The 19,812-nt window shown below is 30.8% G+C and overlaps 1 protein-coding gene and 1 non-coding gene across 2 annotated transcripts; both read right to left on the reverse strand.

Annotated features, from left to right (window-relative positions):
* Positions 1-5,499: 5,499 nt before the first annotated feature.
* Positions 5,500-5,571, reverse strand: Trnaa-ugc (transfer RNA alanine (anticodon UGC)). The gene has a single exon. It is a non-coding gene; the product is annotated as a tRNA-Ala (tRNA).
* An 11,650-nt stretch (positions 5,572-17,221) lies between these two features.
* On the reverse strand, positions 17,222-19,111 carry LOC126768962 (U3 small nucleolar RNA-associated protein 18 homolog). Its single transcript, XM_050487461.1, has 2 exons — positions 18,953-19,111; positions 17,222-18,848 (listed from the first exon to the last, which is right to left on the reverse strand). Exons 1-2 carry the CDS (start codon positions 18,991-18,993, stop codon positions 17,579-17,581), a joined length of 1,311 nt encoding a protein of 436 aa, XP_050343418.1. The 5' UTR covers positions 18,994-19,111; the 3' UTR covers positions 17,222-17,578.
* Between the last annotated feature and the right edge of the window lie 701 nt (positions 19,112-19,812).

The raw sequence follows: 19,812 nt of genomic DNA on the forward strand, positions 1-19,812 counted from the left end.
GTATATGTTATGTGCTATTATGATGCCATTTCAAGCTTTAAATATGTAGATCTAAAAATGTTTTTTTTTTATTTAACTAACGTAATAAAATGGGTTTATTTATACTTTGTTTTATTTGACAATGATATGGAATTATGATATTTTATACTAAGAAGGACACAAATTATATACTTTCATTTCAATATATATATATATGTCTTATATATGTCTATATATGTCTTATGTATGTCCTATATATGTCTTATGTGGCTTTTTATTTTCATTATAAGAATATTATGTGTGTATGTTTGTGTGCATACATACGAACATTTATTATTATGTAAAATAAGTAGATCGCTCTCTGCATATGTGTGATATTCTCTTTTAACTTAAAAATCGACACATTATATAAGATGTATAATATCTAATATAATGTGTAATAAATAAAATAAAATAAACGACAACATCATTTAAATTTATTTATCATACTATATTACGAAGCCGAGATGGCCTAGTGGTAAGAACGCGTGAATCTTAACCGATGATCGTGGGTTCAAACCCGGGCAAGCACCACTGAATTTTCATGTGCTTAATTTGTGTTTATAATTCATCTCGTGCTTAACGGTGAAGGAAAACATCGTGAGGAAACCTGCATGTGTCTAATTTCATTGAAATTCTGCCACATGTGTATTCTACCAACCCGCAATGGAGCAGCGTGGTGGAATAAGCTCCAAACCTTCTCCTCAAAAGGGAGAGGAGGCCTTAGCCCAGCAGTGGGACATTAACAGGCTGTTACTGTTACTGTACTGTTACTTATTACCCTTAAAGATAGAAGAGGAGATTTAACAAGATATTCGAATAAATACTTCAGACAAAAATAGTGTAAGATGTACCGCGCTTCTTTGACGCGCGTTAAGCTGTTGGAACTCGGTTCCGTGGGCCTAGGACCCTTGAGTTAAATAGCACATTAAATTAGGCTATTAAATACAAAAATATTTAAACAATAAAGAGGAAACATTTGCAACTTATTCCACCACGCATTGGAACGACGTGCAAGCTCAATACAAACCTATTTATAAAATATCTTAACATAAGTGTTTATTCATAGATACATTTATTTATGTAGGTTGTAAATCAGTAACAAGTCGAATTTTATTATACACTAATAAAATACATCGATATTATTGAAGAAAAAATAAATTTAGACCCTACCGTATATGTATTCAAGCGCTAAATTTGCTTAAAATTTAAAAACTGGACGCAATATACCGGATTGTATTGCGTACGAAACGATGCAAGCCTTACCTTGATATCTTGATCTAAATGTGCAATTTCTGTAAAATTATTATTACTTTTATTGTTGATAGTGAATATGTATTTATGTTATTATTTATTTAGTGATATATAGTAAAGAATCTTTGAAAATAATCATTTACTCATATGGTACACTGTGATCCTCTCAAAGGCTGGCGACTAATGTACGTAGTGATGTAGGTACAGATATACATACAAGAGTGTGTTACATAGCAGTGCAATAGTGTGCGTGCACTCTCTATCCCATAACTTTCACAGTCCAATGGACATTAAGACATCGGAAAGAGATCAAGCGAAGAAAAAAAAAGCGAACCGTATGAGTTAGGAGGTGCAACTTTGAGTATAAAAAGTATAAGCCAGGAGGTCATTTGGATACACTAATCCTCGGTGAGAGTAAAACGAAATTATAGAGAGAAAGTTAGACATCCGCCTTCGAAATACGTTATCTTTAAATTATTCTGTTTATGAAATTTATATTTCATAAATTAATAAACGCATACATTCTAACAAGTTATTCCATAACTTGTCAGAGGCGTTCATTCATTTTGGTAGACACTTTTGGATGAAAACCCATATGAGATACTTCTTACTCATGTAGTGTAGAAAACTCCATACGAAGAACAGCATTAGTACGGCATTAGTTTTTCCGAGGTACAGACCCAATGGTACGAAATAGAATAAAATGATTACATAGAACTCTAGAAAACTTTTTGTATTTTAAAACGGTTCCACAAAAAATATACAATAAGCAACATAAACATGAATAATTTTATTCAAAATTATAATCGTATAGCAAAAAAATTACAAATGTATAAATTAAAATAAATTATTTAAACATGTAATGTACATAACAAATGCAAATACAAGATTGAAACAAAAATTATAATTAACATAAATACACAAATAACCTCAAAATTCGTTTACTTTATTATAAATGTTCACGTTTTATTAGATGTATTAAAATTAATAGCAATAAAATATACTTACATAGGTAATTCTTGTTAAAATTATCACCACTCTTAGTATTTCTGTTGTATATATATATATATATATATATATATATATATATATATATATATATATATATATATTGTGTAAAAAATCCATTAGCCCACCTCATATGCCGTGATGGCAAACAGCAAGACACTGTCATATAACGTCATGCTCCTTCTCCACCGCCGGTCTCCCTTATGTGTGTGTGGCGAATACTATAAATTTCGTTGCTATATATTATTATAATAATAAAATATATTTATTTAATTAACATAACATATTTTTTTATTTTATTTTTTCCTTCCATAACCATCAATTTCGACATTTTAACGAACATTCCGTAACGATCACATAATATTTTTTTAATTTTTTTAGATAGCAGACGAGGAACTTGTCCACTAGAAGTCACCTTCATCCATAGACAGTGAACTACAAGTAGTATAAACTGATATTATGTCGTACTAAAGTTATTTTAGTACTATAGTAGTAAATGTATTTAATAAAAATAATACTGTTTCATTCTATTTCGTAAAAAATATTTAAATCAGAAACGATTTACTAAAACGTTACATATTTGCGTTGCAGACAAACCTTGACATTTCACTAAACGCGCCAGATGAAGTTTCATTTCAAAAAATTTAACGCATCCGCCAAAAAAATCAAAATATAATAGGAAACATTTAATGTAAATTAATAATAATAATATCCTGGGACATTATTCACACGCGGCCATCTGATCCCTAACTAAGCAGAGCTTGTACTATGGACATGTTCATGCACACAAATGTCTGTCCTGGGTGGGAATCCAACACACAACCTTCGGCGTGAAAGGCAAGTCTACCACGCCAACCGGCTCGTCGTAAAATAAAGACATCGCTGATCTTATTATAAATTACATATACATGTTATTACATTATTTATATTGATGCACATAGATTTGTATACAAGACCATATAAAATACAGGTGATAGCTTTATTTTCATTTGCTATTGATGACTGCACATACGGCATACAAGCCGACTTGTCTTACCCCCAAGATGCGCAAATAGATGTTTTCCATCAAAAAATTGCGCCCAATAGAAGTCCCAGGCAATTTCGCGCAATAAGGTCATGACCTCAATTTATCGAACCAACGAGTCTGTTTTTACATGAATTTTCAATAAACTGTAGAGTCAGAAAGTGGACTTTGATGTATAGAGAACGTAAGCTAGTTTATTTCAGTACATTGGATAAATTCTTTTCATTTGCGAACTGTACACAGTAAGTAACAGTATGTTGCGGAAAAGCTTTTACTGGTGGTAGAGCTTTGTGCAAGCTCGTCTGGGTAGGTACCACCCACTCATCCGATATTCTACCGCAAAAAAGCAGTACTTGATATTGTTGTGTTCCAGTTTGAAGGGTGAGTGAGCCAGTGTAATTACAGGCACAAGGGACATAAAATCTTAGTTCCCAAGGTTGGTGGCGCATGTGCTATGTAAGCGATGGTTGACATTTCTTACAATGCCAATGTCTAAGGGCGTTTGGTGACCACTTACCATCAGGTGGCCCATATGCTCGTCCGCCTTCCTATTCTATAAAAAAAAGAAAAAATTATCTATCTCGCCGTTTTAAATATAAACGATTTATTTATTCCTACCAGTCCACAGGTGTTAGCGTTGGATTATATATAAGTTAATTTCAATATCTTCATTTCATGTATGACATGTTTTTTTTTAGCAATAGTTTTTAAAAATATTTTCATGTAACAGAGTTAGTATTTGCTAATTTATTTTTCAAGAGATATATAAATGTTTATCATAAGAACTGAATAGGAAAAAAACCTTTATTAGAAAGACCTTAAATACATAAGATAAATAATAACCCTAAAAATAAATAAACAATAAACCCATTATTGACATACAAATGCTATTCATTTTTTGGGAAAGAATACAGATTTTCCGATTCTTTCCGGTCTTCCCCGTAAAATATACATTTCAAATAGGCGGTAGGTATGTACATTTTAGTAAAATGACGCTTCAAAAGTGCTTGAACAAGCATATTTGAATAAAGTATGTTTTGTCATTGAAGGGTCGTCGACCGATCAAAATTAACTACTATTATTTAAAATTTTATTTTAAACAACAAATTATTTTCAAAATCTTTAATATATAAAGCTGAGTTAAAGGTTTGTTTGTTTGAACTCCATAATTTCAGGATTTGAAAAAATAGTTTTGTGTTTAATAGGTTTATTGAGAACGATTCAATACTCAAAGGGTCAAAGCATTATTTATTATATATACAATAGATTCTTTTATTGGCTTATCTGCTATTGTTTGCTATAATTGTATTTGTAATCTGCGAAGAGTTAATTGGCTTTTATTTATTGTATATATGTAAAAAGTAACAGTTTATAAATAAAATAATAACAATACTAGTTTGCATGCAAAGTTACAACTACTGCTACAGGTTTTCTTGTGATGCGTTCAATCAATCCGAAATCAACTGAATAGGAAACCAAATATTGAAAGTTATATAAAATGAAAAAAAAAACATAAACGTTATTTTGCGAATTTCAAACCACAATTGGTCACGATGCTTAAATTTTTTTATTAAGATATTTTTATATTTTCTGTAACTTGTAACTCCAAGTCTCCGACTTCGCAAAGTCAGTACGTCCTAACGGGGGCGTGGTATTCATTGGTATAAAAAGATTCCGTAAGTATTTTTAAGTTAGCTTATATTAAATTTAAATATCATTTTGACAAAACATTAACAAATAATACTCGTTGACAACTTTTAATGATAAAAAAGCGAGAAGTTTTCTTTGATTTTTCAATACATATAAAATATTTTTTAATAATTGAATTTATTTTTACTAGCTGTAAGGGCTTTGTGCAAGCCCGTTAAAAGCTCTACTAATTATTGCTATGTTCACTCTCTCACTCTCTTTAACTCTGAACGGTGAGTGAGCCAGTAACCATATAATTAAAAAAAACTATATAAATTAGTGGAAAAGAGAACCGGCACAATACTCAGTAGCTACTTGCATTAAACTTACCCTCTTCAATTAAGAATACATCATGGTTTAGTATCTTTAAAAAAGATATTGATAACAAAAAAAAAAAAAAATATTTTTTTAATAACTATATATCATTTTTGAATGTGGAGATGGGCTAAAACGGTTAGATTTTCTTTGTACGTGGTGTCAATTTGTGGCTATAAAAATATTCTGATTGGAGATGCCGGGGATCGAACCCGGGGCCTTTCACATGCAAAGCGAACGCTCTACCACTGAGCTACATCCCCGTTGAATCACTAATGGAAATATTTATATCAAAAACACAGCCACAATAATTACAAAAAGTGTTAATATGTAATGTAGTCACTTTATGCGAGGGCACTGCCCCCCTTAAATACGGGATTACCTTAGTATAACATCTTTAAATATATGTAAAAAATAATACAATACAATAAATATTTATTGATTAAACATAGCCTGCTAATATTTACATTTATTATATGCCGTGCCGACAAACGACATGCCACCTCATCGCCGCCTTTATTGGATCCCTTGCGTATCGTTTATAATATACACCTTAGTTAGTAACAACATGTTAATGTCCCACTGCTGGGCTAAGGCCTCCTCTCCCTTTTGAGGAGAAGGTTTGGAGCTTATTCCACCACGCTGCTCCAATGCGGGTTGGTAGAATACACATGTGGCATAATTTGAATGAAATTAGACACATGCAGGTTTCCTCACGATGTTTTCCTTCACCGTCAAGCACGAGATGATTTATAAACACATTATATACACCTATCCGCTATATATTACTACAATAATAAGGTATTTATTTTCTTATATATTTTACTCCATATTTATTTTGTTTTTTGGGTATTTTTTAATTAGAATTTATTTCAATAACCATCACTTCCGATGTTTCACATCGCCATGTTTTTATTTATTAAAAAACGCTCAAAGCTTATATTATTTGTATCTAGTATATAGAATTATTAAATCTAGTAAATCTAAATTAGTAAAATTAAATCTTAGTATCTAGAATTTATTAAACCAAAATGTGCAAATAGCGTTATGCAGTCGTGTCGCGTACTTTTCTATAGACACTTTTATGTCTCAAGATACAGTGGAACATTAATTATTAATTATGTATCTTAATTACATTAGGTCCACACTTCTGGTGACCCAAGAGCTGGCGCTTATTTAGCCCAAAAGCTAAGTCTAGCGGTGCAGAGGCCATAGTGCCAGCGTTTTAGATACAATGCCACTGGACAATCCTTTAGACGGCATGTTTTTGCTATAAATTTATATTTCCTTTCAATTTTTTATTTTAATTTCATATATTATAAGAATGACTATACATAGCTTAAAAATAAATTATTATGAAAATTTAATGTATATCTTATAATTTAATCAAATGAAATGCTGAAAGCATCTTAATGACCTAATTAAGAAACATCAAGGCATACGGGCGAAAATAGGCTTCGTTAAGCATACCCTTTTATATTTTGTTCATTTTATATTTTAATTTATTTAATATATATGGACAAAAAATTTATTAAATAAATATTCCTATATACTCGATAGAAAGTACTGTCTTGTGTTGCTAGACGTCATAAATAATCAATATATTTGATACTCTTCTAACTACATATATATTATTTCTTAAAGCCAATTATCTTTTAAGTGCTTAAATAAATTAATTAGACAAAATATATTATTGTTTTTAAAAGCAATGAATGCTTTTAATTATTATTTGCCTAGTACATTTACTGTACTTTTTGAGAATTGACAATTTGTTTTTTTTATACCTTAAAGAAGCAGCCATTTTGAAACCACAGACAAATACTTCAATTTTATTTATTTATATAGATTATACAAATCGATACCCATTTAAATGTTTGTGACGATTATAACTTCACCAAATTTGCAATTTAAATATACATACAAATATGGTGAAGTGTAAATGAATTATTCAAACATCTGTAAACGACGAGTAGCCAGTGTAATTATTGCAGACAAAAAGAAAATATTTAAGATCACCTCATAAATCAGAAGTTTTTAAAACCATTATTTTATATATTAATGTCACAGTAAATGTTTTTTTTATTATTATTAACTCGATACGGATGTTATTTATGTGTTTAACGACATCATTTAAATATAAAAAATTATAATAAAATACATATAGTGTATTATATTTGCAAAATAAACTGGTTTTATTAATTCGACCCTCCTCTATTTCCCACTTTGGAATGTTTCTATGAATCATCATTAATAACATAAAACTGACGCCCCTGTATCAACATAAAAATCAGAAGGCATTCGTTTATTTACGCTATACTTCCGCAATTGGTCATTCAACTCCATAAAATATACAGCTCGCTAATGACCTCTTGTTAAGACAAAACAATTGCTTAGAGAAGTTAAATATACTAACTAGTAATTGTTCCACTACTGAGCAAAGGATTTTTCCTCTTTATGCCTCTCGCTCAATGATCAAAAAACGACCAAAATAAATGAAAACCAATAAAATTATAATACATATAATTATGAATTTGCAAACTCTTATTTCCATTTATTTTAACTTTAATTAAAAAGAAATTACTTCACAAATAGAGAAGAAAAAGGTACTGAACTGTCGTCTTCCCTCATTTATATCTATATAAATATGTCACGGTCACTATTTCCCATAATTTAACTCATTATTACTCTATTCTGTATATAACCTTAAAGTCGATGATGATAGTCCTTCAGAAAAACCATCTTGACAACAATATAGAACTGGAAACTTTCAAGTCTCTAGGTCGAATAAATGAATCAATACTTCAATTTATGTTTTTCATAACTTACATATCGTTATCTCGAAGGCTAAGCTTACATTTCAAGTGAATCATACCGTGCTTGGTAATTGGGAATGGCCACATAAATTCAGTAGGTGATTTTATGTCAACCGCATGGTAATTAATATGTACGTACGTCTTTTTGAAGGAAACTTCAAGGTTTGTATTGAAGATATATTAACGAGATGCTAAATGAATGAAAGTCAAACAGACAGTGAACACATCCAGCTATGGATTTTTTTAAAAACCAGACGTTTTTCAGGTTGGCTTGGACGGATGACACCTACAAATCATTGCTTACACCAACAAAATTACAGTATTCTGTATTGGTGTTTTTGGTGGGATTTTACTTCAAACTAGTTGAAGGATGAGTGAGCCAATGAAAATATCGTTTTTACATTTTACTCCATCAATGTCAACGGGTGAAGATAACCGCTTGTCATAAAGTTTGACGATGCCCTTTTGACCGATTTCAGCCACGATGGCCATTCTCAAAGCCAACTGCGCGAGGCATATTTTGGTGCACAAGTGTAGATACGCGGAAACACAGGTTTGTTCTTTCTATTCCTTTACTCTCACAATCCGGTGGCACATAAACCATGTTTAATTTCAGTGGTGCTTGCCAGGGTTCGAACTCGGCATCATCTGGTAATATTCTCGTCTTCTAAGCACTGGGCCATCACGGCTTACAGGCTTATAGGGGAGATTATATGGCTATTTTTTGTAAATAACGGTATTCACTACGAATGTTCTGGTCCGATTCTATCGTATAACCAAAACACAATATTGCGTCCAAGATAAGGGCGAGCGAGGCTTAGCCTAATACTCTAACATTACAGTTTGGGTTGCCATTGTATAAATACGTTGTAAATTATCGTTATTGAGAGCGAAGATGGCCCACGGGTTAACCGAAGAATGTGGGTTGCCTGTGCAGGCACCATTAATTTAAAATCTCGTGCTCGTTGGTGTAAGAAAACATCATAAGAAACTTGAAGCAAATGTCTCATGTGTATCCAACACGCAATGAAGCAGCGTGTCGGACTAAATTCCAAGCCATCTTCGCAAGAAAGAGAGGAGACCGTATCCCAGCGGTGGGACATTTACATCTGTTTACAATAAGCAAATTAACTATATATATAATATATATATATATATATATATATATTTAAATAGGAGTTAAACGTTTATCTAAACATATCTTAAATGTTTTTGTTTATTAAAATTTGAAAAATTTATCATACTATGAATTGTAAACCAATATAAAACAGTTAATATATTTCTTTAAATTAGCATATAAATAAAATCATTTCATTAGATATAGTATAATATTACTAATAAAAACCGGTTTAGTTACATAAATAAATATATAATTACGGAACCAATATATATATATATATATATATATATATATATATATATATATATATATATATATATATATATCATTAAAATCGCTAATTATAAAACATCTATTTTATGATTTTTCGAGTATTTCCGGATAATCTCATAGCTATTAAATACACAGCTGAACAAAATACACTTTTTGACAGTTAAAATGTAATTTTTGACCTGTAGTTGATTTCGAGGATGTATAAAAATAAATGATTAATTAAAAGCAACAAAAAATAAATATATCATTGATAATTTAATTATTAATCTACTGCTAAGCCAACATCGCCTAGTGGTTAAAATACGTCAAAATTATTGCAGTTTCAAGCAATCGGGCATCACCACTGAATTATATCGTGTCATGCTTGCATCCTTTAGGATACGTATTTGAATAACCTCCAAACGAAATCAATGAGAAAATTCCTAAGCCCAATACTGGGACATTTGCGAACTATATGTAGGAATAGCTTCCTGTGGTCGTCTCTCATTTTAAGCAGGTCAAGCCTTATTAAGAACTTAAGTACATAAGTAAATATATAAGTATAGTGCGATTACAACTAGCGCCACCTATTAACGAAAAGGAAAATTAAAATAATATTTGGCATAATGTAGTTTGATCTTGAACTAAAATAAAATAGTAGTTTTCTTAATATACTCGTAATATAATAATTAATACAGGTATTATTATTCGTAACGTATTAAATAATAAGCGGATAAGGTTTATTAAAAAAATGCGTGTTCTTAAAATATTCTACTCGTTACCCTCTCCACTTCCACGACCTGACCTTATGTTTAAGTTTCACAATTTAATAATAACATGTAAGGAAGTTATTAGTGGTTAAATATAGGTTTTACATGTTTGAATATTCGTTGTTTCAACATGTTTATCGAGTAAAAATCAGCCAGCGCGTCTTCCTATACGAACAGTTAATTATTTATTTGAATAAACTTAAGTTACCGCCATTTCGAAAAAGATTCTACTGACAACCGACAAGAAACTTATTAAACTTTATATATAATGATACATAAGGTATAAGAAGTTTTTTTCTCATCAAGAACAAAAGTTCACTTAGACGATAAACTAATTTGTATATTTTTTTATATCTATATTATAATTATCGGTGTATTTATACAAAACAAAAGGGATTACATATATTTTTTCTCAAATCAAGCTTTGACCGTGGTTTCTTAGTTCAAATTTTACAAAAGCTTTTTCATTACATTGTTCTTTGGGTAAGTTTTAAGTTTACAATATAAAGTAAATAATGTATACTACATTATATCCTGGATAAAGGCGAATGAGATCATGAAACGTTCTATAGCGTTTTAATAATTATGCACTGGTCTTCTTCTTTCGTATGTTCTACTCCTGGTGATGGTGATGGTAGTTCTTGAAGACTCATAAGTACTTGTAAAAGTATATTTGAATAAAAATATTATGATTGATTGATTGATAGAGAGAGAGAGAATTGTTAACTATTAAACCCCCATACAAAGTTTATCAGTAAGGTCGTAGGTACTACAATCTTTAATCGAATCGGTATTGCCTATTAATTTTTTTTAGAATACAAGCTTATTGAATGAAAAAAATGTTAATATTTTTGTGTGATCACCGTATAAAAACGTACATCATGCCCCAGTAAGGGTTTATTGACTTTACGGCGTCGGAAACCGTGTTATGGGTATCTTCCAACCAATGACTTTTTTATTTAGGTTTTATTAACAAAATTATATTATTCTATACCAGTAACCAGTAACAGCCTGTTAATGTCCCACTGCTGAGCTAAGGCCTCCTCTCCCTTTTTGAGGAGAAGGTTTTGGAGTTTATTCCATGACGCTGCTCCAATACGGGTTGGTGTAATACACATGTGGCTGAATTTTAGTGAAATTAGACACATGCAGGATTTCCTCACGATGTTTTCTTATTCTATAAATATTGTGTAAATTACTAATAATTGTTAAAACCTTGTTATTTTTGTATTACATTTAATTTTTTTTATCATAAACTATTTTACGCATATTTATAGTATCATAAATTCTTTTATATACATACCTATAACACAATATAAATAATTTTTAAGCTTATATTTTTCTTTGTGTGCCGCCAAATTTTGAAATCGTTAAAAGTATGCCGCGACAAAAAAAATGTTGATCACTGATCTAGCCACTAGACGGCAACAACAAGGCAGTGAAAATAATACACTTGGTAAAAACCTGGTTAGGTAACAGGTAGCAACCAATTGTATTACTGTATTTCGATTTGAAGGGTCACGTACCCTTACTACTGGCCAGTGTACAAGACAAAGGATATAACCTCTTAGTTACCGTGATTGTCATTGCTTCAGTAGTATATACATTAATTAATATTTCTTATACGGCCAATGTCTGTGCGGTTATGACAACTTACCATCACTCATTTAACCGCATGTCGCCTTATCGTAAATAACGGTTAATAATCCAAAAGAAAGCAATTAAAAATTGCTATTAGCAAATTCAAGATGTAAACAAAACTAATAAATCTATGCTTATAAATGAGAAGACGTTTCTTTTGTCATGTCTGACTGAAAAAACTACTAAACCAAAATACAGCAAACTTTACCAGAATTTCTAACTAGTTTTGGAGGTTTTAGTATATTATTCGCAGTATATGCTTCGCAGTTTCACCCGCTTTAAATTCAGGCTACTAAGGTGACTAGCACGAATTGTATATACTTGTAAATAAATGACAGAGTTATATTAAACGTATTTTAAAATAAGCTAACAATACAACAGTAACAGTACAGTAACAGCCTGTTAATGTCCTACTGCTGGGCCAAGGCCTCCTCTCCCTTTTGAGGAGAAGGTTTGGAGCTTATTCCAAAATATTCTACTGACAACCGACAAGAAACTTATAAAAATTTATATATTTAAAAATAGAACGCTTGTGTCATATTTTATTTGCATCAGTCTGGTAAATGTTTACTCGCTTTTTTACCAATCGTCATCACATTGTCTAATAAACTAGGCTTAAGCCAACTACGTAACTGTGAACCTTGTAAAGTGCTAATTGATAAAGCGTCAATAGTGCCTTCTATCTTTATTCTATATACAATCTCTCAAACTAAACTAAATTGGTCGGTTATACGATTATTTTAAGAACGAAATTAATGGTAATTAACGATACCCAATAACTATATTTGCAGCCAAATAAGTTTCGTTAGTAAAATAAATATATATTTTTCTTATTATTATATAGCAGAAGTATGATATATTTTTTTTTTTTTTATAGAATAGGAAGGTGGACGAGTATATGGGCCACCTGATGGTAAGTGGTCACCAAACGCCCTTAGACATTGGCATTGTAAGAAATGTCAACCATCGCTTATAGCCAATGCGCCACCAACCTTGGGAACTAAGATTTTATGTCCCTTGTGCCTGTAATTACACTGGCTCACTCACCCTTCAAACCGGAACACAACAATATCAAGTATTGCTGTTTTGCGGTAGAATATTTGATGAGTGGGTGGTACCTACCCAGACGAGCTTGCACAAAGCCCTACCACCAGTATGATATTGCGCCGAGAAGTCCTAGGAAGACCACGGAAGGGCAATAGCAGCGTATGGCACCTTCCAGACTGATGGAACGATGACCGGAAGAAGGTGCTGTAATTCGACTGGGTGCGAAAGGCAGATACCGGAAGGATCAGTACCTATGTATTACTTAACTGAAAATGTACTTGAGAATTCTTTGTTACTAAGTAGGGAACGAAATCAGGCTATGTAGAGTATTGATTTTGCTTTGTTTTCGACGAGTTAAACAAAATCCGTCACATATCATTATTTACCATATTATATACCTATGAACATATAAATACTATATTGTATAACACAGTACCTACTTTGATTTACATTATTATTTCCTAAAATTCTCAGAACCAAAATGCATAAATTAAATATCACATTCATAATTGTAATAAGTGTATGAAAACATTAACTGACTGTTCAAAGGAATCTTCCGTTATCGTGAACGTCGAAACGACTGGGGAAAACCCGTATTATCGAGTTTGTATGAATGATTATTTTGATACTTACTCGTAACTGACCACAGCGAAGGCCGTGCAAAGGTAAACATTTTATGAACGAGACAGGAAAGTGTTTTTTATTATTTAAACTTATGTATCGCTACATTTGCATAGATAAAACATAAATTGTTCCTTGTACAAGTGTTTTGATCAAGTGCGAGTCGGGCTTGTGAAAAAGCTGTATTTATGTTACTATTTATCTATTGACTTCGTTTATTCATCCATATACTATGTACGTATTAATTGTCACTGAGTAAACTGACATAGACCTTACACGTAGCCTTGTGGCGGTACCGTCAATATCATTATAATAATATAATTATTAATAAAAGCATGTATTTACATTCCCGTAGTAATTTAAAGATAAAGGATATCCATTTAATTTGTTTCTTTTTATTTTCAGGTTCTTCAGATTGATTTTGGCGACAGAGATCATTACGTCTACGGAGACCAGCCAAATGATGAATTTCTCGACAAAAAATGTATTAATGATCCGACCCTAGATTCCAAATCAGGGTCTCAAGATTCCGAATTTCATTGGTTGATGACCTCAAAAGCTAGTCACTGACCTAATGTAATTAGAAGGTACATATAAATACCTACTAATGGTAAATTAGATTTCGAATTGACAAATAGCTACGTTATTGTAATTCTGTCCAACGCTTGTGTTTATTTGAAGTTCAATATTAGAGGGTTATGTTTTCAAATACGTTATCTTCTACAAATATACATATAAAATATTCTGGATTCTTATTAATTTTCATAATTATGTTATACTTATTAATTGGTGAACATGACAGACAAACCAATACTCGCTCATGACTACGATAAGATTAAGCTACGTAAAAGCATCTAGGCAATGTAAGTCACTGAACTTCATTCACCTTAGTTAAGTAGGTCTCTAGAGAAGTATTTCAATATGCACTAATGAAGTGACAGACGTCTCAATCAAATAACGTTATTTTTTTTTATTTTGTAAATGCTAAGAAGAAGGGCGAGTATCTATAATAAGGGCTACCAGCCCTACGAGGTTGATGTCGAGATTTGTGGCCTGGTTTGCGAGATACGAGATCAGCCTCGTACTATTATGTATGAACATTTAACATACAAAATTTTATAACATGTTTTTTTTTGTTTCAAACAACTTCAGCACTTTGGTTACATTAAGTATGCTAAATGAAAATGGGTATAATAATAAAACTTCGTATTCGATTGGCAATGCACGTAGATTGTTAAGGTTATAAATGTTAGCTTTAGTTAGGTTTTCAATGGACGTCAATCAAACAACTTACTTACTTACAGTGATATTTGTACGAGGTTTGTAAGCCAAAATACGAGATATTTAGGTTTTTATATAAGTACGAGAAAATAAATTTCCTTCACATGCAAATTTGAGCTATTTCGTATGAACGGCGCCCACCTAAGAATGTCTCTTATGAGATCGCTCCTCGACTTAGAACGTGGTTGGTACTGATTATATTTTAATAGTGTGTGATATTTATGAATATACCGAATACAAGTGACAAATATTGTATGTATTTGAGCTAATACAAATATATCCGCATTCTGATTTGGAATATTCTGTTTTGTAACCAAGAATAATTTTCTAACGATCCGACACAGAAATGAGATAAAACGAATGTAAATGTTGTTTATTATTCCAGCGACAAATTTTGACCTTAAAAAATATTATGACCTTTGTAAAACGAAAAATGAATGCATCAAATTAAAACTACGTTGATTATAAAGCTTATGCAAACGAAACATTTATCGTAGTTTAGATATTAGTGTTATAAAACTTCCGACAACACAAACAGCACATATTTATTTGTCTGTGAAACTAGTAACAATTAAATATAAGTCGTAAAAATATTTAAATAAAATAAATTGTAAACAAATCATATATAAACAGGAAAACAGGAAGTACTTATAATCAAGAGGTTCGTTCAGTGCAATTATAATACTAATGTTTCTAAATAATCGACCGTGACCTTGTGCTGACTTCCTTGGTCCACATGTAAAAAAAAAAACGAATTGTCAGATGTCATACATTACTGATTACAGGTTTTGAGCTATTTTAATTTATAGGTGAAATGATTATTATGTTTATGTAACGATTAATATGCGACAAACAAGTTCTGTTTTAACCTGAAAATATGAACGCATATTTATATTAATAATTATTAGTAATTGTTAGTTAATTTATTCTTTCCGAAATACTTCAAAGTGATCTTTGCAACAATACCTTGTTCCAACATTGCTATATTACACTTCTATTTTACGAAACCATTTTTCTCTTCAATGTTCAAATTTTATACAAATATTCATTTGTTTTAGACTACTTAAATGTTATTGTAGAGAGTAAGAAAACATATATTCTACATTTGTTCCATTGTAATAGCGTTGAAATTACATAATTTCAAAGGTTATGAGTTTGTTTGGTTTTTTTTCGGGAATGTCGTGTAAATTTTTATATGTACCCATAATTTTCATTGATTTATTTGAGACACTCAAGGATTATCACTTGACTAGAGTATATAAATTATAAGCTTCCTTTCTAATCCTAGTTTATTATACTGTTTACTTCCGACGGAAGACATTTGACAGACGTCAGAAACTTAATACCTATTTTTATATTTTCTGACGCCTGAGGCAACGGTACAGGCAAATGTGGACGGTCAAGACTTAGACTTAAGTGGACATTACGTTTGGAACAAGACAACCGATTTCATTGAGAATTTCCTTAAAAGATATACGATTATTTTTAATTATTAAGTACTCAATGTTTAGTAAAACTATTCCTCCAAAATGATTTTTCACTTAAAACTTAAGAAAATGCCTGTATAGTATAAAGTTTTTAACTATTTGGGATGCTACGCCATCTTTTGGTGTTAATTGGAACTAGGACATTACGATTTGTTACCGGCGTTACCCACACTCGAAAGATGGAGAATTTATCAAGTCATGATTACAAATTGTGGATGGCGTTGATTTTTTAAATCACTAAAGACACTAACAGACCTTACAATATACATACCCTTGTAGATAATTTATCACAACTCGCTATGATACAAAATTATTCAATTATATGAGTGACTATAAAAAAATTACGATGAAACTTAAAATTTCTTAAGTCAAAATTCATATTTAAGAAGTCCACTGTAATATATTATATTTTTAGCTTTTGTCAAAATAAAAACGGTGTACGAAATATCAACTTCTAAAATAACAATCGTACTCGTAAATAAATTATATTGAATAAACATAATACTACCTTCCAACTTATCAAAAAACAAAAACAGTAATATTAATCACACTAAAAGCAAATGTTAAATTTTTGTCCATAATTACATAATATTATTATTTAATAATACATAACTAATCGTAAATTTTATTAACAAATATAACTTATCATTAGCAAGTTGAAGAGTGAGTGGCTAAAATCAGGCCAAGCATCACTAAGTTTATTGAAATTATGCATAGTTAGGCTGGAAATGTACTAATTTTGGATGTTATGTTTCCACATTTAAAACCACTGACACGTCATGGAGCACTATTCTAGAACATGCCCTACAAACAGCATTGGAACATGTTGGACTAATGTTAATTTACCAGTTTCTATATTTTCAATAAAAATCATTTTCTGCTTTCATGTATTTATTACCATAGTATAAAATCATTCAGTATCTCAGGATGATTTATCAAGTTTTTTTAAATATATTTTTAAGGTTGTCGACACATAAAAAAAATTGACATCTGTATGATGTCATTTGATTAATTTATAACATTGTCACCTTTGTGGCTCTGATGTTAGCTGCAGATTAAATTATAAAACCTTTTACTAATAATATAAAAAGGTTACCTTATTCAATTCTATTTAGCTAACATAGTTAGCATGTTTTTAGCTTAGCACTCAGGGATTAGTTTGCTTTTTAGAGACAGCATTCTATGGCAAATAAATTCATCATAAATATGCATACTTGAATGATTTTGGACATTATTTTCTAATAATTCTTGTAATATTTCAATCTATATAAATAAGCACAACTCTTGTTATTCCCAAGAGCCATATAACCACTGTGAGGTGAAAAGCTTACTGCCTCAACATGTTGCAAATTTTGAGTTGGGAAATTTTGGAATACATGATAAGAGGGTATATGTACAAGCTTTACTGCATTAGGAAGGTAGCTTGATGATATTGATAATATTTCTGATGTAGGATTAAAATTAAGATTTGTTATTTTAGTGGTCAAATTCGAAATTGTTTTAAGCGGCAATGGTTCTCTCGTAGTGAGATTATTTGTTTCATAAATATTAACAATTCCTTCACCACTTCCAGTAGCTAAAAGCTGCCCACATTCGCTCATTGTTATACAGGATGCCGAAATGCAGCCATTGTCATAGAACTTCCGAACAGATCTATATGTTGACAGATCCCACACAGTTACTTCTCCTTGAACACCATAACAATAAAGTAATTCAGAATTATGGCTAAATATCAATGATTCAACATTCATGTTGTGTTTTAATGATCTCAACAGCTCTTTAGACTTCGCACAAATTATAAATACTTCATCCAAGCCATCACTAACAGCTATATATTTTCCATCTGGAGACAATTTGAATATTTTGGGCTTCCTTACTACTTTAGGTAACTGGACTAATTTTGGTTCAGCTTTTACAAGATTGTAAACACAGTAATTATGTTGTAGTTTTGACGATATAAAGGCTTCTGAGCCATCCGGTGTAAACTGAGCAGTTGTGACCTTCCATTTATTTAAGCTAAAACTATGGAGTTTGTTGTTAACATCACCGCCAATAGAAAACAATGAAACAATACCAGACTGCCCTGCTACAAGTACAACACTTATTTTGGGATGAAATACTACAGTAGAAATTCGAGGACCTTCATTACCTGTCTCTGAATTGACTTTCGGAAATGTTTTCAACTCTAGCTTATCTTTTCGAAGGCCTTTTGTTTTTGGTTTCTGCAAGTGGCCTACAGTGCGAAGTATTTCCTCTGACTTTTTCTCTTCTGTAGATGAATTTGATACTTTAGCCCAACTCGGAGTTTCTACCAATGTTTCGTATTTCGTTTTAAGTTTCTGAACATACAGAGCTTTGCTCTTGGTCCCAGGTATGATATCAACTCCGAACTTTTCATCATCTTCGTCAATCCATGCTGGTTTCAAGTCCAAATCGTTTTCAGTTTTAACAGGAGTAGAGAGATTATCAACGAATTTTTTTGATTTATTGAATAATAACGATGACAACCTGAAATTTATTAATAATAAATCATAACTTTATGCAAGTAAAATCAAAATTGCTAATTATTATTTCATGATTGCAACAGTTATAAAGAAAAACAAGTCAATTACCTGCTCTCTTCATCATCCAAGTCTTTAACTTTGCGTTTCATTGTAACGAATATGAATTAAAAAAAAATATTAAGAAAGAATTATACTATACAAAATGCGTAACTTAGCAAGAAGTTATAACCTAAAACACATAATTGGCACACACAAGAATTAACATTCACATTTAGCTTTAAAGCTTAACTTTAAATTAAATTGACATTTATAACAGTGTTGCCATTTATCATGATTCACTAAATACGTAAACATTAATACATTGTAAAAAAATTTTGGTCACTGTAAAAACCAGTTAGTCCATTAAATTCAACTAAATGTTAAGTGATAAAATAATATAAGATAATCAATTAATCAAAACTAAATAAATCAAGATATTCAAAAACGTTTTTGATTTTTCATTACTCTAACAAGCAAAAAGGAAAAAGACTAAAAAAATACATATGAATTAAAATCTAATTAACAAATTATTTAGCGATTTTTCAAGTTTACGTATTACTTTATAGATTAATTTTCATTATATTATTCGATACTGAATGTTTTATTTATACTGTCAGTAATTAAAATTAAATATATGTATTTCACCTCTACGTCCACATATTTTCTTATATTTTATTATTGTATTATTTGTTTTAAATCAGACTAACATGTATATAAATACATCTATTTTATTATTTTATATGTATTACTATTTGCAATAATTGTATAAATGCAAAATTTCAGCTACCACATAAGCTGCCGAAAAACCCATAAGTGGTGTATTCTCAGCTTTAATGTCGATAAAGCAGTTCAAATGCATTTTAGTTCCCGTTGTTGCCGTCTTAAAGAAGCAAAACATTTTTCGTTTTTTATCCCTGTCTCTCCCGATG

The sequence above is a fragment of the Nymphalis io genome, chromosome 6, assembly GCF_905147045.1.
Source record: "Nymphalis io chromosome 6, ilAglIoxx1.1, whole genome shotgun sequence".
NCBI lineage: Eukaryota > Metazoa > Arthropoda > Insecta > Lepidoptera > Nymphalidae > Nymphalis > Nymphalis io.